The 15,469-nt window shown below is 34.9% G+C and overlaps 1 protein-coding gene across 3 annotated transcripts in view; it reads left to right on the top strand.

The window, feature by feature from the left end:
* Positions 1-15,469, top strand: part of Tsp26A (Tetraspanin 26A) — a 128,440-nt gene that overhangs the window by 104,060 nt on the left and 8,911 nt on the right. Inside the window, exons 8-9 of one of the 3 annotated variants that reach the window (XM_033333482.2) lie at positions 2,718-2,828; positions 13,744-13,860. In XM_033333482.2, coding sequence (XP_033189373.1) covers positions 2,718-2,828; positions 13,744-13,860 — 228 coding nt within the window. The remainder of the gene's footprint in view (positions 1-2,717; positions 2,829-13,743; positions 13,861-15,469) is intronic. The other 2 variants (XM_033333483.2, XM_033333484.2) reach the window with 2 other exon arrangements.

The following is a 15,469-nucleotide window of genomic DNA, read 5'->3' as shown; positions in this document are numbered from 1 at the left end:
GAAACTAAGACGAGGTTTCACAACTTTTATGTTACTTTTTTTTATTAATCTTTTGAAATAGCTACATTTTGGGATAATAAACGTAAAAATTCAAAAATTTGAAAAAACATACAGAACACATTGAAGTTCTCAAGCAAAGCTGGAAAGCATTTGTCCTATGTGGTTTTTATTTCGCTCGTCCCTGCGCTGTGTCGTCGAATTTGTTAGTTAATTTGTATACCGACCGTTTCATAAATCAATGATAAATAATTTACCCTTTCCATTTTGCATAAATAGATATTCTATAAATTGTTTGTTTGCTATTCACTGAACTGTGAAAATAAATTCTGAGTGGTTTGCAAGATTATCAATCCTCGATAAAGCAGATGTCCTTTTTTATCAAAGATAACGAAATCACAGACGAGGTTCTCGCGATTTATTTTCAAGTGTCTTATCTTCTGTTTCGAATCTTATACTATCTAACATCTTTTTAGAGGCCCTTCAACTTTTTAAGTCTTTCTAACTTCGTAATAACTACGTAAGATACATAGGCATAAAATGTTTTGTTAAATTCCTAGGGTTCTTGATTTTATATGATAGCTAGTTTCAAAGAATAAATCTGTCATATAGTTTGAAATTGTACTTTTTAGTTGCTGCATATTTATTTATACTTCATATTTAGCATACGATTGAAATTTAAGTTTTCTTTAGTTCTGCCATTGGTTGCCAATCGAAGTACATTTTTTAGATATTTTTGGAGAAGAAGAGCGAATTCAAAATATGAAATTTCAGTTTCGGCAATCGATACGTTCGAAAGATATACAAATTTTGTCTGAACCATTTTTCATACTACTCGTATTTTCCCAGATATTTGAGCGTTTTGACAGCTAGATAGGACATACTATTGATCTTGGTATATCACACACTTGCGACGAAAGTGAAGCGATTCAAATAACGCGATTTTCGAGTTATCAGTATGAAAATCTGGCGATTATGAGATGTTCAATTCATCTTGTTCATTTAGCTTCATAATTTGGCCAGTAGAGAGCAGTTATTTCGCCCTTCTCGATTCGTGTTACTGTATTTTATAAATTATAAATGTGTACGTCTTATTGTAAGTTGTGTTTTGACTAGAAAGAGATCCTCCGAAAGTTCCTGTCAGAAATGAAAAATAAACTAAAAACGAATAAAACACATTTAAAATACATTTCATGAATTTGTTCATTCGTTCTATTCATAAATTTGATTTAATTATATTCTAAAATAGCTTTCCTATTCTTCTGTATAACATACTTTCTCAAGTTGAGTCACGTTCGTGGCAAGTGTTCGATGCCATCGACAAATTTAGAAATCGAAATTTTCGAAATTGCGTTTGGAAATCAGATCTATCCAAAATCTTTTATCGTAGAAAATAGGAAATAACCTCACGAAGCCTTTCTAGATCTTTCGAACGCACAAGGCACTTGTGTAAAATAGAAGACATTTAATCGATTTTGATAATCTTGGAATATATCGTCAAATATTTATCGATATTTTGAATATCTTTTCCCATATATTCAACCATCGCTCGTCTTTAATTTTCAGGTTATAAAACAATGTATGATTAATATTTTACGTGTTATTTAACAATTTACTTTGAATAAATGTTTACCGAACAAAAGTTATCAGTGACGGTAACTATATTTGTTACATTTACGAGCTGTCGAAGATCAGAGCGAAGTGCAACATTCTGTACATCAATCGATTCATCGAAAATCATTTTACGCAAGCGTTGGCAGCCGCTTAATGGCGGTCGGATATTAATTTAGCCCAACCTATGACCTATGACCTATTGATTTTTCTTTATTTGTACAATATTAAATTGGCTGTAAAAAAATGCGGCTTACTCTAGAATGAAATGTAATCTGGATTTAATTGAAATTTTTAACGAATATCTCGGAAATTAAATTTGAGCAGAATATACGTACGTATGGGAAAAAATAGTCCGAACGTCGATAATATTTCAACACCGTCGAAGTCGGTAAAGTGCCTCGCCTATTCTACGTAATTACCACGCACAAATTGCCAAAATAAAGATTTCATGTTTCACGCTTTTCTCTCGATCGGTCACCGACGCCATTCGAAACTGCAATCCTTATACAAGGTGGTTCGTAAATAATAGTACAATTGGGTACAGGATGATCGTACGTGAGAGAGTAAGTCGAAAATATGCACTTAAATATTTTCATATTGCGCTCTGTTTCTGAGAAGATGGAATTTGAAAATTGATCAGGTTCTACATTTTTTACTTATTCTCACTTAACCTGTCGATTATTTATTCCTGTTCAGTACGTAATTAGTCACATTTTCAAACTCGATCTTCTCGGAAACGGACCGTCGTACAGAAAAATTGTATTCTACATTTTTGTCGTATTTTTTCTCGTAGAATCGCCTCGTACCAAAATTCTACCATCAATTACGGACCATTGCGTGTAATTAAAAAAATTGAACGTAGTCTAATGAACGCAATATAAAACCAAAAGATAGAGAATTAAACAACGCGCGTAATTCCAATGTTCGAATTCCGAAATTCGATGACTGCACAGTGGTCGACGTACTATTCGTATGTAGAAGCAAGGTATCGTTGTTTGTACGCGTTATCAACATGCCGCAGGCACGACAACGTAATCCTAAATCTTCGATGCAGAAACTTTCATAGTGGTTTCTTCAATCATTTTGTTTGCACTTGGTAAATGCAGACTGGGGAGAGGAGTATATACGAGAGAGGCTGTCTAAGAGCAGGCGAAGAATGGCTAGAATTGAATCTCGTACCTGTCGCTGGTACTGTTGTCAGCACAATGGTCTTACAGGTACATTGCCGTTGAAACGTGTCACTGACTGTGCTAAATAAGAGTTTAAACTTTCTCTTTTCGTTTATACAATTTCTACGATTGCTTGGACACCGGTCGATGTATACATATATATTGATAACCAACTATTTATTCTATCAATTACTTTATTGTTATTCTATCGTATATTTACAAAATATTCGAATTATTCTATCTTAATTCTAATGTATGTTTACAAATTGTTAGAAGTAAAAGTAGAATCCTAATTCTATAAATTTTTTATTTTATTCTCTAGTTTTGAACACAGACTTCTATATATTGTTACACTGCTAACTTCTTGTGTATTCACAAAGAACATAACCTAACAAACACGAAGATGATACCCCGCTGGGGGTAGTCACTCACATGATAATCAAACAGCCAAAAAATTCTGCCAAATGTCCAAATCGGACAAATTGTGAATGTGAAATATTAAATAAAAAAAAAAACTACTTGTGTATGAAGTGTCCATGTTATGTACTGCGAAAAGGTAGGGAACTGCGTGTAACATGGAACACCCAGTTTTTAAAGCTGCCCAAAAAGAGAAACGGACGTTTCTCTAACGAAATTAACACGTTAATGGTTAACTATGCAGAAGCTTAAATGTGTCGAAGTAATTGAAAGGCAAAATAAAATACGTTCAATGCGACGAGCTATAAAGATAGTAGCCAATATGAAATACCTAGAAAAGAACACTCTATTTTTATTCAGAAGAATGAATATTTATTTAAAGAAAAAGGACAAGTGAGCAAATATCTTCTTTCTTGCACCGATTTTTCACTATTCTTGTCCTTTTCGTAATTGCCGCCAAAAAATAAACATAGTCCTGTATCATCGTGGTCGTTAGAAGTGACGATATCGTTGACGTGTTCTACATTACGTACACGTAATGTGATTTTCTCGAAAACGAAGCCAGCAATTTTGTTATTCTTCATTTTCGTCTTATTTTGAACCATAGGATCTCTATTTTTTTTTTTTTTTTTTTTTTTTTTTGATACTGCAAATATTTAGATACGTTTCTTTTGTGTAATTAAACTGATATTGTTAGCGAAGTTGCAAAGTATCGATACTAATAAAGTCTCTTACAAAGCAGCAATAAATTCGATAATAAAACAGATTGTAAAAATAATTTTGATAAATTATAAACGAGCCGATTGCTTCATTTCATAGTTCTCGATTGCAATTCAATGATCGTGACATGCAACATTCGTCTGATTTGTCGTCTGACAAAAATTGAATAGCAAAATTACGTTATAACGTAAATTCCTGCTTTTTTTTACATTCACAGCGTAATTCGCAAAATTTTATTTGGCGCGTCTTCGCGATAGTAGAAATAGGTGTAATATGAGGAAAATATTTCTTGTATGTCCTGGCACGTTTAAAGTCTCGCAAAAGATGAATTCGCATTAAAGTGCTCGGTGAAATGTAACTTTTAAAATGATATATCGCGGGCATGAAGTTGATAAAGGAGTGAAAAAAAACGATGTATGACCAAGCAGAGGAAACGCTATATAAATAGCTTGACTTTTTTATGCTTTTATTACACTATTGGATTAAAGTAAAATATGTTTCTAACAAAAGATTATTTTAATATCGTGAAAAATTGCCAATATATTGAAAATTCAATACCGATACCGTTTATTCGATGCACAGTAAATACGAGTAAAATAAACGTAGTAAAATATTTTTGAATCGTAGTGAGCATCGCAAAAGTTATAAATCGCACGTACTAGCTTTTTATTAAATTCAGTTTGTATAATGTTACTCTGATCAGAAATTCACGTTCTAGCGAATCGTTGGTTAACATAATATAAATAATGCAAGTGAAATATTCGGGTTCGTGTCTACTTAGTTGAGGATTTTCTGTAAAAGAAAAAGTGGCGTAAGACGTAGATAAAACTTGCTACATGGCTGACGTATTTTCATATGTTGTTAGAAACGATACAAATCTCTTCTCCTTTTTTTTTTTTTTTTTTTTACATAAAAGGATAAAACTCGTCGACCTGTACAATGCTTTAGTTTGTTAGTTGAAATAGAGGAATGAGAATGAAAACATTTTGGAAAAATAAGAAAATGATCGACCGATGTCAAGCTAAAGATAGAAAAATAGTGCTGGCTTTTTCCTATGCAGAGAAATATTGAAAAAGGATTATCGATGACACGCGATTCAGAAAAGTATCAGAAAGAGAAAGTTTTAACTTTTTGAACGATGTAATTCTTAGTTGAGATAACGAATTGCAAACATGGTGTCGCATGTAACTGTAAAGTGTACCATGTTCTAAGTATGTTAAATTATTTATTCACCTTCCTTGTTTGATTTGCTTGAAGCACATTGTTTTATCATATATTTATATACCTTTTAATAGCCGCTGTTTCTGTAATAATATGTACGATCACTATGTGCTGGAGAAGTAAATATAACTAAACACGTGGCTACGTAACGAAGCAAGTAAGTATGTAGGAACATTGGAAATCTTAATAAGCACGTGGTAAAATGGATAAACAGCGTGTTTTACATTTATAGTTCGTATATTTGCGTTTAGAACGGTAAGTACTTCTAATGCAAGATAATGTTTCAATTGCAAGATTATACCACGCTAGCTTCTATACTTCACACGTAATCATTTTCTACTGATTTTGTTAAGTATTACGGTACAATTGTACATGGTATAGAAAACAGACCGATTGGAAACGAGTACTTTAAAAAATCCGAGAAACTATACTAATTTATCGAAGAAAGCAAAATTATTGCGAACCTGACATCATTGCGTAAGCACTAACAAAAGTTCTACTTTAGATCGAGTCTGTATAAATTTCATCCGTATTGCCTTACCGACAGGGTACGTGTACCTTTCGTCGTAACCGAAACGGAAAAAGTTGCAGCATAAGAATTGGCAGATTAGTTTAACTGGTTTTGGTTACGTATAAGTATTATAAATGACCAAAGTGGACGTTACAAATGCTGAAAAAAGATTCCGTTATCGATAATGGTTATCGGTAATCGAAAGGAAATTTCATCACAGACAATGGTTATCGATAAGTAAAAAAAATTCGTCACGGGAAACAGATATTGGTGAGCAAAAGAAGGTTTCGTAGCGAATACTAATTATTAGGTTATTGGTGACGAAAAAAATTCTCTCGCGAATAATGATTATCGGTAATCAAAAAAATCTCTCACTTATAATGGTTTTTGGTGAGTGAAAAAAAATTCCTCCACGAATAATGGTTACCGGTAACCAAAAAGGAATTTTCCCGTCGATAATAGTCATCGATATGCAAAATCCTCTTGAGCATCATTTATAATGGTTATTCGTAACCGGACTACTTGAAAATTAATATCGTTTAATCATTTAATTGTTAAACGAATTTCTTCAAGACTCGAGTCTTTTGTTTAAACGAAAATTACCTTCTTGCCAATGAGCTTTTTTAAAAAAATTCTCAAAACCAATTGTTATTTCTGATCTCTGCTTACCAATCTATGTTCAGCTTATTTAATGCATGTAGCTTCCCCATATTCTATGGCAATATAACAAATGGACCACTTATGCAAACTTAAAATCCAACGTATGTAATATATGTTTCCCTTGTCTGATAATCAGCGCAATAAATTATGGCCAAGTCGCTGTATAATCATGACATTCGGGAGATTACGTTTCCTTCCTTAGCGTATACAATAAAAGTCTGAGGGAACGTACGTGTCATGCGAGCGGCAAACGGTTGCATATTTCAGGCGCAACTGCCTCGTTGTCTCGTACGATGTCAGTTATACAGATACTGGCATAAGTCATATCTGTTGAATTCTGACAGTTAGTACCGATGTTACATCTATAAAAAGATATTTCTTAAATATCCAAACCCTTAACGCTCAAGTTCATAACATTAAATAAGTAGGCGTTAAACAAGGATAAGAGAAGATTTTGAAAATAAATAAAAAACAAATTGAAATTTATTTTTCTTTTTTTTTAAAAAAGATTGTATAGGGGTGTCACGCCAAATGGTCGTAATAATTATGTTCCGTTTTTTTACTGCTACAAGCAATTACTGCATTGTGCACTGGTTAAATTAGGCTTGACACGTATCATCTATACCACTACTATCGATGAAGTAATAAATTAAATGCGACTATAAAGTGGTGAATAATTGCATGGATATTGGCAATTTCCCGCGAATATTATGAAATTAGTTTGTAACAAAGAAGATTATGCAGAAAATTTAATGAACCGTGAATGTGATCACATGATATCTCGAACAGATTATAATTTGTTATACAGGATGGTTGGTAACTGGTGGTACAAGCGAAAAGGGGGTGAAAATATAGAATAAAAAATTTTTTTTTTTAATTTTTTCATCGAGACAACGACCTACAGTGAGATCCGTTATAACGAGACGCGATAAAGTGCACGCGTACCGACCGAAAATTCAAAGTCGATTTTCTCGAAAACAAAGCCTCGAACGAAAAATTTTTATTCTATATTTTCGACTTCTTTTTTCGCGTAGAATCACCCCCTTTCCGCTTGTACCACCAGTTACCAACTACCCTGTATATAACATATAAAATATATTATGAATTATATTATGATTTATCTATTTATTCATTATTAAACAAGTTTAATATCTATTCTTTTATATTATAATTCAATAGATAATAGTAAGATATTGTAATAACCATTAGAGTAATTTCTAAACTATATTTTCCTTAATCAACCGGTTTATTCGGATGATATCGTTGTTTTTTCTTGTCTAGTTTCCTATTTTGATCAAATACAAAATTACAGTTGTTTCTTCTCGATATTGTAAAAAGAGATAAGTATGAAGGATCAAAGAATTCGATCGGAACTAGGAGTATTGTCTTATTTCCTTAAATTCAAATTCCAGAAATATATCAATGATGCAACATATCCTAACGCGATAAAATTCGTTTGGGCAAAGTTGTTAACTGTTCGCGTGTACGTCTAAAATTATTAACGTTTATTATTAAGCGAAACGAATACTCTGTGTATATGAATAAGCAAACATTAGCAAACACAGAGTTTACTGTCACATTCACACGTACATACGCTGAAATGTTCGAATTTGCATTAGCAGCACGGAATATCCTTACGGGCATCACTATGTCTATTCGACAGATCAGAATCAAGACAGAATCGCTGTGGTTTCACATTGGATTGATTTCATTAATTTCTTTCTTCTGTTTTCGCGTGTTAGACTCGGTTAATTAATTTTTTAAGTAGACAGTGATACGCGCGAATGAGCGAGAATAACTCTAGAAATACGCTATGAAAACCGTGAGATGGAATAAATTGGCAGTCTCGAGCAATTTCGCCAAGTTCCAAACGAGAACTCTTAAGTAATTGGAGCATCTATCGCCTTGCTAATGAGGCAGTCGCACAACATCACGATATCGTAATAGAGGCGAAATAGTGAAAAAGATTCCAGTAGAACCGGGCGGCAAGTTAGACGGGGGCGAAAGAAAATAAGGGAAGAAGGACGAACGAGGCAGCTAAAAGCGTTGCGTGGTTACTTCAACTCTGGGAGGTACATAAATGTAAGGCGCCGTGTAATAAAGTGGGCTTGTTACTTAGCCTGCCTACTGACGTGACGTTCTACACAGCCGGCTTGTACTTCCTTATCAGTTCCTCTGCTTTTCTTTCACGCTCCGTAATATTCGCAATATCTAGCTACGTAATATTAATGCAGAAAAGTTTACGTAACAATTATTTATATACAGTTCCTCGCGTTTTAATATTCTGACACGACTCTGTCCGCGTATCCAGGCTGAGCTAGAACATGTAGGAGCATAGGGCAGGATCTGATTCGGCACAGTAAAATGAGAAGAAAAGTTCACGTATAAACCTATGACCTTGTTTTCGCGTAACAATTTGTTTCGTGTTGTACAGTGTTGTGTATGTTGTGAACACTGTAACACCTTTTTACCTACCTTCAGAGAAATTACTCCAAGTGATCAGGTCCAGCATCATAGATTGTCCAACTGGTTCGAGCAGCTTACACGGACACGTTAGCGAATTTGGTCGTCACGTTGAGTTTCCTAAGGAGTTTCAACCTTGTCGATTGACATTTTATGAACAAGAGATTTTAAACGCCTTCATAACTAATTTTTGTTTCATATTTGGTAAACTATTTACAATCAATTCTCTTTGAGAATTATAAGTAAATTATTTTGGCGTGGTACTGTAACTTGGATTATAAGAGTTCATAGTATGTTTGATTCTAGTTGAATCTAATGCTTCAATCTAAAGGGTATTGTCTTTTTAATCTGCGGTCAAGTAATTGGGTAACTAATGGGTTTTGGTGGTTGTTAACTCTTATATTATATCTGTTTCTGAACTTGGATATTTCTTCTTTAACTGTGGGTATCTCAAGGTCGCGATGTACTGTTTCGTTGGTAACATACCAAGGTGCATCTATTAAGGATTTTAGAGTTTTTGATTTTCATGACTAATGATCGGATTGATTCAGGTCTGGAAAGCTGGTCAGGAAATAAGTATAGCATGGCCTATCCATGTGGCAGGAAATTGTTGATCTACCAGGCATGTAAATATGAAACCAGAATTTTTGTATAGAAAATACATGTTTATTGTATGAAAATGATTAAAAATATTTTATTCGAAGTATTGCCCATCGCTAGCTATACATTTTTCCCACCTGTCTGGCAATTGGTGGATGCCACGCCAAAAAAACTGTCGCTCTTTTGAGGCAAACCAGTCATCGAGGCATTTTCGTACATTTTCGTAAGAAGCGAAGTGCTGATCAGAAAATGCGTGTCTCATCGATGCAAATAAATAATAATCGGATGGAGCCAAGTCTGATGAGTAAGCCGCGTGCGAAAGTATTTCCCAACTGAACGCTTCGATCGTTTCCTTAACCGGTTTTGCTGTATGCGATGGTGCATTATCACGAAGCAAAATTACTTTGTGTCGCCTTTTTTGATATTCTGGTCGTTTTTCACGCAAAGCTCGATTCAAATCGATCGTTTGTCATCGGTAGCGCTCAGTATTAACGGTTTCGCTAGGTTTTAACAGCTCGTAATAGATCACACCCTTCTGATCCCACCAAACACAGAGCATTGTCTTCCGTCCATAGCGATTTGATCTTGTAGTCGATGTCGGTGGTTCGCCTGGAGCTACCCATGATCTTTTACGCTTAGGATTCTCAAAATATATCCACTTTTCATCGCCAGTCACAATTCGGTGGAGAAATGACTTTCTTTTGTATCTGGCGAGCAGCATTTCGCATGTGGTTTTTCGGTTTTCCTGCTGTCTTTCATTCGGTTCGTGTGGAACCCATTTTCCCATCTTCTAGATCTTTCCCATGGCTTTCAAACGCATGGAGACGGCTTCTCGTGTCACGTTTAATCGATCAGCGAGTTGTTGTTGCGTTTGAGCGTCATCCTCGTCCAACGATGCTTGCAATTCGCTGTCTTGAAACTTTTTCGGTGGTCTTCCACGTTCTTCGTTCCTCGCGTCAAAATCGCCACTTCTGAATTTTTTAAACCACTCAAATCCCTGTAATTTACCAGGAGCATGCTCATCGTAAGCTTCGACGAGCATTCGATGCGATTCTGCAGCAGTTTTCTTCAAATGGTAACAGAAAATCAATGCTGTCCGCAAATCGTAGTTTCCAGGCACAAAATTTGACATGTTCGACGCTATTACAAACTACGCTGTTGTATGAAACTTGTATTGTTCTGAGTCGAAAATGTTTGTGAGATGTCAACAAAGACTTTTGGCATCAATGACGCAGTTTAGTGACAACTACATTATCAGCTAGGGCCATCTATAGACAAATTCCGGTTTCATACTTACAGGCCTGATAAGTAGTGTTTAGTATCACAAAATAAACTGTGATTCGAGATCATATCGAGTATGTATTTATGTGAACTTTACTGTTTATGTTAGCTTGCTGATACAATCCCTGCTGCACTTCTCGCATGTTCTGACTCACCTTGTATATTGTATGTACATATATTTATTTCTCCATTCATACATCATAGTTTTTGGACTCAATCGTCTTAAGCCTAAATTACACTTGAACGATAAACGTAAAACCCAGGATCTACAGCCTATACATAGATATCTGCGGTAACAACGTTTCTATGGTTTTTATGACAACTCGGTTCTCTTAGCAATTGCTCAGGTTTCCTGCTATTCTATCCATGTATTTGTTGCTTTGTGTAAAAGAGGATGATTTAAATATCTTACTGCTTATTCTACGAAATTATGAACCATTTCTTGTAGCTCGAAAGTAAATAATTTCTCCCTAACAATAGCTCTTATACAGATACAAATAGCAACAAATGGAGAGATATTTCCATGTTTAAATATCAATATAATTAATCGTAATGGTATTTTCTTTTTATTAAAAGTTTCATCCAATAATTCTACGCATCTAATCATAAAATCGTTTTTAACTAGATCCACTTTCAACAACTTCAATCTCCCACTTCGTTATGTTCTCAGGTTCTGAAGTACTTTGAAGATACACGGCCACTTGAGAGTAAATCTATCGCGAGTTACACTCGATAGCGTTTGTCGCGAGTGACTCTCGAGAGCAGCTCGCGATAGTTTTACCTTCAAGTGGACGCGTACCTTTACGTCTTCAGCCTCGTCTACACTGACAGACAACTGTCCATAGACAACTTTCCACAGTTAATCTGTACACGTTGTTCGAGAAAAATCGGGAAATAACAGCAGGTAAAATGCAAGTTTCCATTGCGATAGAAAATAAGGGACAACGTCTATGAACAGATGTTGGAAGAACGTGGAAACGACAACATGCAGTTCAATTTAATCGTCTGTACGCTGCCAGGCTTTGTTTTGATTTTCTTTCTTTCGCCACCGGTTCGGCAACAATTCTCGCCTTTCTTTCTATTTTCGGACCAACTTTCCGTAATAAAATGTCAAAACCAGTTTTCGACATCCTTACAAAATTCTTAAATCCAAGGCCGTCTTCTAGGCTTATTTCCGCAGGAAGATCGTTTCTATAGTGACAACTATTAATTGCGGATTTTTATACAAGTTCATGTTTTTGAGAATATAATTAAAAAGGTGTAGGCTCAGTAGGAAATTGTTTTACCTGTCAAGCATTATAGAAAGTGTTACGCTTTGTACATTTCATACATTTCTTCATATTATGTGCATTCTCTGCAATATTGTATTGTCAAATTTTCCACGAATCCATAAAAATCCGCAGTCTACTGACAGTCTTCGACTAAAAATCTCCGAAATAGTTTAACAGTTCTCTGCTTCATCTTCCGCAAATTACAGAATGTACAATGTGCCCCATAAGTCGCGATAGCAACCTTGCTCAAAGACACGGACCTGGACACGCTCCAACTTTATCACCAAAACTGAATCAAATATCTGACACCTGCGGCATTCTAAACTCTATCGGACATATCCTAATCATCTGTGCTAAATACGATATTGCAAGGGTATAGCACGACCCAACTAATTTGTCCAATGTGTTACAAAAGGAAGACTCGTGCGAGAAAGTTCTAGGTTTCCCCAAAGATATTGATTTGTACAACATATTATACGTAGGTACGCTCTGTGCCACTGATCATCCTCACCGTAGTCACTAATAATCTCGAAAGGTGCATGTGACCTTAAGCGCACAATAGAAAAAAAAGAGACATAACCGGAGACACTAATTAGGTGCGATTGCTGTAGCTGCAGGTATTACATTTTGTTTATGTCCACTTTCTCGTCTCGTTGGACAGGCTATAAGGGTGTGCGGGTACCCGAAATTATGGGTTGGGGCCATTGTGGTCGTGCAAAAGGTCGGCTGATACAAAATTACGAGTAGCCGGAACCCTCATTAGGCTTTAGCCTTTAGACTGCAATAGACAAACGACATCGTGTGCAGACAGTTTGCATACATGATCCAATGACTGGCAGCGGACACTGTACGAAGACTATTATCTACGGACAGTATCTGTGAGTTTTATCTTTTTTGTTATTTAATTTATACTTTACAATTTATCCAACCGGACAGCTCTGTGAGTGTAGACGAGATATTCACGATGCATTCAGCAGAAGGTATTTTAGTCGACATGCTGCGGCCAGATTCTCTGGAAACAATATTCCTGTTTTTTGGTAAACGTATTCGGATTACTTGTCACGTCCAAACTCTCTCACGCGTCTTCCGAAAATTCGATCCTGTGTCACCCGATAGCTACGTGACTTCGAGCAGCCAGCTATCCTTGAACGTTTGGATTACTCATTCTCACGAAATCCCGCCTGACCATTCGCAGGCTAAAACTCTGCTATAAAATAGAAATAACGAGATAGAAAGGTAAAATATAAAACGTACGAGAGCGTACCGTTTAGTATTAGCTGAATTGACTTTGACGATTTTTAATGATACGTTGCTGTTAATGCAAATATCATATGATAACGTTAATTATTAAAGTATAATAAAAATATTGAAAATAAGGTATAATATGAATATTATAATTTCGTTTACCATGTAACGTATACATAAACGTTTCTTGTGATTTAGTAGTAACTCTTTTATGCTTATAAAAATTTGAAATTATGTAAATGAAACGTAGAATCTGATAGAAAAAATTCCATTGGAAAAAAAGAGAGTATGTGCAAATATCTTTTGCAATGTCTTTATGTAAACACGTTACGTCACGAAGTTAAAATGGTTAAAAACGAGTACTATTATTTATATTAAATATTATTATATATATTTATGGCTGATAATGTACATACATATGTATTTATTTCTTTCGTTTTCTGTCCTGTCTATTTTCTCGTTTCACTGCATCTCACGCTGTTTCTACCAAATATTACATTGGACTAACAACTACATTCGCGAGGTTCGAGAGCACAACGGTAAGCCAAAGTAGCCAATCGCCTTTGTTTTGCAGAACTATGAAGTTGCCAAAGTGATTTATGAAAAAGGTTGTATTCAAGCTGGGGAGGAATGGGTGGAACGAAATCTTCTTGCAATTGTCACTGGGGCGGTTACCACGGCATTTGCACAGGTATAATTTATTATTTTCAACATATCTTTATGCTTGCTATTTAATTCATTAATTACACGTTATTTCTGTATCAAATCTGTGTTATTGATAATATCGTACTACATTATTATGATAATGTCACACTGTATTATTACGATAAACGTTAAATGTCAAATATAATACGAGAATCGTCCAGATAGTGATACTTGTTTTGACGTATTAATAACAATGCAAATGCATTTTAAAGATGTTTCTTTATTCGTAACTTTAGCATACGTACTTGGAATATTTATCGTAACGTGAGACGAGCTTTTTACCTTCGTTATACAAGACGATTCCACTAACGTTGGAATGTTGTGTTCTCTACTATGATGAGGTAAATATTGGATTGAAAAAGTAGACTTTCCATGCAATCGTTTGACTGGATTACTTACTGCAATGGTACCACTCTACTGCACTGAAAACACTGTTTACATTATTCCGGTTACGATCCAGTGCTGGATTGGATCACTACAATGTTACTAGACCAATGTAAACGCAATTTTACGTCCTCAACATCCAGAAAGCGTAAAAGTGCGACAGACGGTACTTCGTTATCGACGGGATGTTCAATTTGCATCGTGATTTTAAACGAACGAAACTTCTACAATATTAGTTATTCAGACACGGAATTTGGTATGATTTGTGTCAACGTATGATTGAAGCTAGGTGGCCCTCTATAAGCACATTGCGTCGTTTTATATGACTTTACTTTCTGGACGACTCTCGTATCTAGACTGCGGATTATTATGTATTTATGATAAACTTGAAAGTGCAAAAATCCATGAAAATAAGGAACTGCATAAAAATCCGCTGATAATATCGATTCCTTCGTTGTTATTTTATTGCTTATCTTGAAAAATTCTTCGAAAACTGAAAGTAAACTATTTTTTATTTTATAGTTCGTACACGTGATGAATTTATTGGATTTGCTATAACGTATCGGCGTTGTAATTCAAATATATTTTGTATTAACCGCATATACATATTTGGGCATGTATACGCATCGAAATGCTTGAAAATGGGAAAACATGTTGCACGAAACCAACAACGGAAGCAATTTGTTACCTACGTTAATTTCTGCCGAAAGATTAATATTCACACGCTCGCTGGTAATAAGATAGCACACGTGTACTATCATTAGATTCTCATCGAATTTCAGAATTCCTGAAATTTTACAAATAATACACAGGAAACACCTAAATATCATTATTAAATGGTCACATAAAAAAGCTCCAGACGACAAAATTACACTTGGAGGACCAGATGCAATGACAGATGAAATCTTTTCTGCAAGTAATTTTTTTTTAGGAGACTTGGAGGTTATTTTCTTTTTAATGAAATTACGTATTATTGTGCACACCAGTCTACATGCTTCTTTATCCTTTGTAAAAGCTGTTAAAGTGTTCGTATCTAAAAATTACTAGCCCAAAAGATATTTTAACTTGAATTTCGTTAAACTTATTGTATGAAAGACAAAGAAAATCGGAAGACAGAATTGCTTGCAATTTTCCTTGTCTTCTATAGGCAAGTTCAACAAAATTAAAAGTGTATTCGATATAATATCTAAATATCATTTGATTTTTATATT

This window comes from Bombus vancouverensis, chromosome 5, assembly GCF_051014615.1.
Source record: "Bombus vancouverensis nearcticus chromosome 5, iyBomVanc1_principal, whole genome shotgun sequence".
Classification (NCBI taxonomy): Eukaryota; Metazoa; Arthropoda; class Insecta; order Hymenoptera; family Apidae; genus Bombus; species Bombus vancouverensis.
The sequence above is the reverse complement of the archived record's forward strand: the minus strand, read 5'-3'. Positions and strand labels throughout refer to the sequence as shown.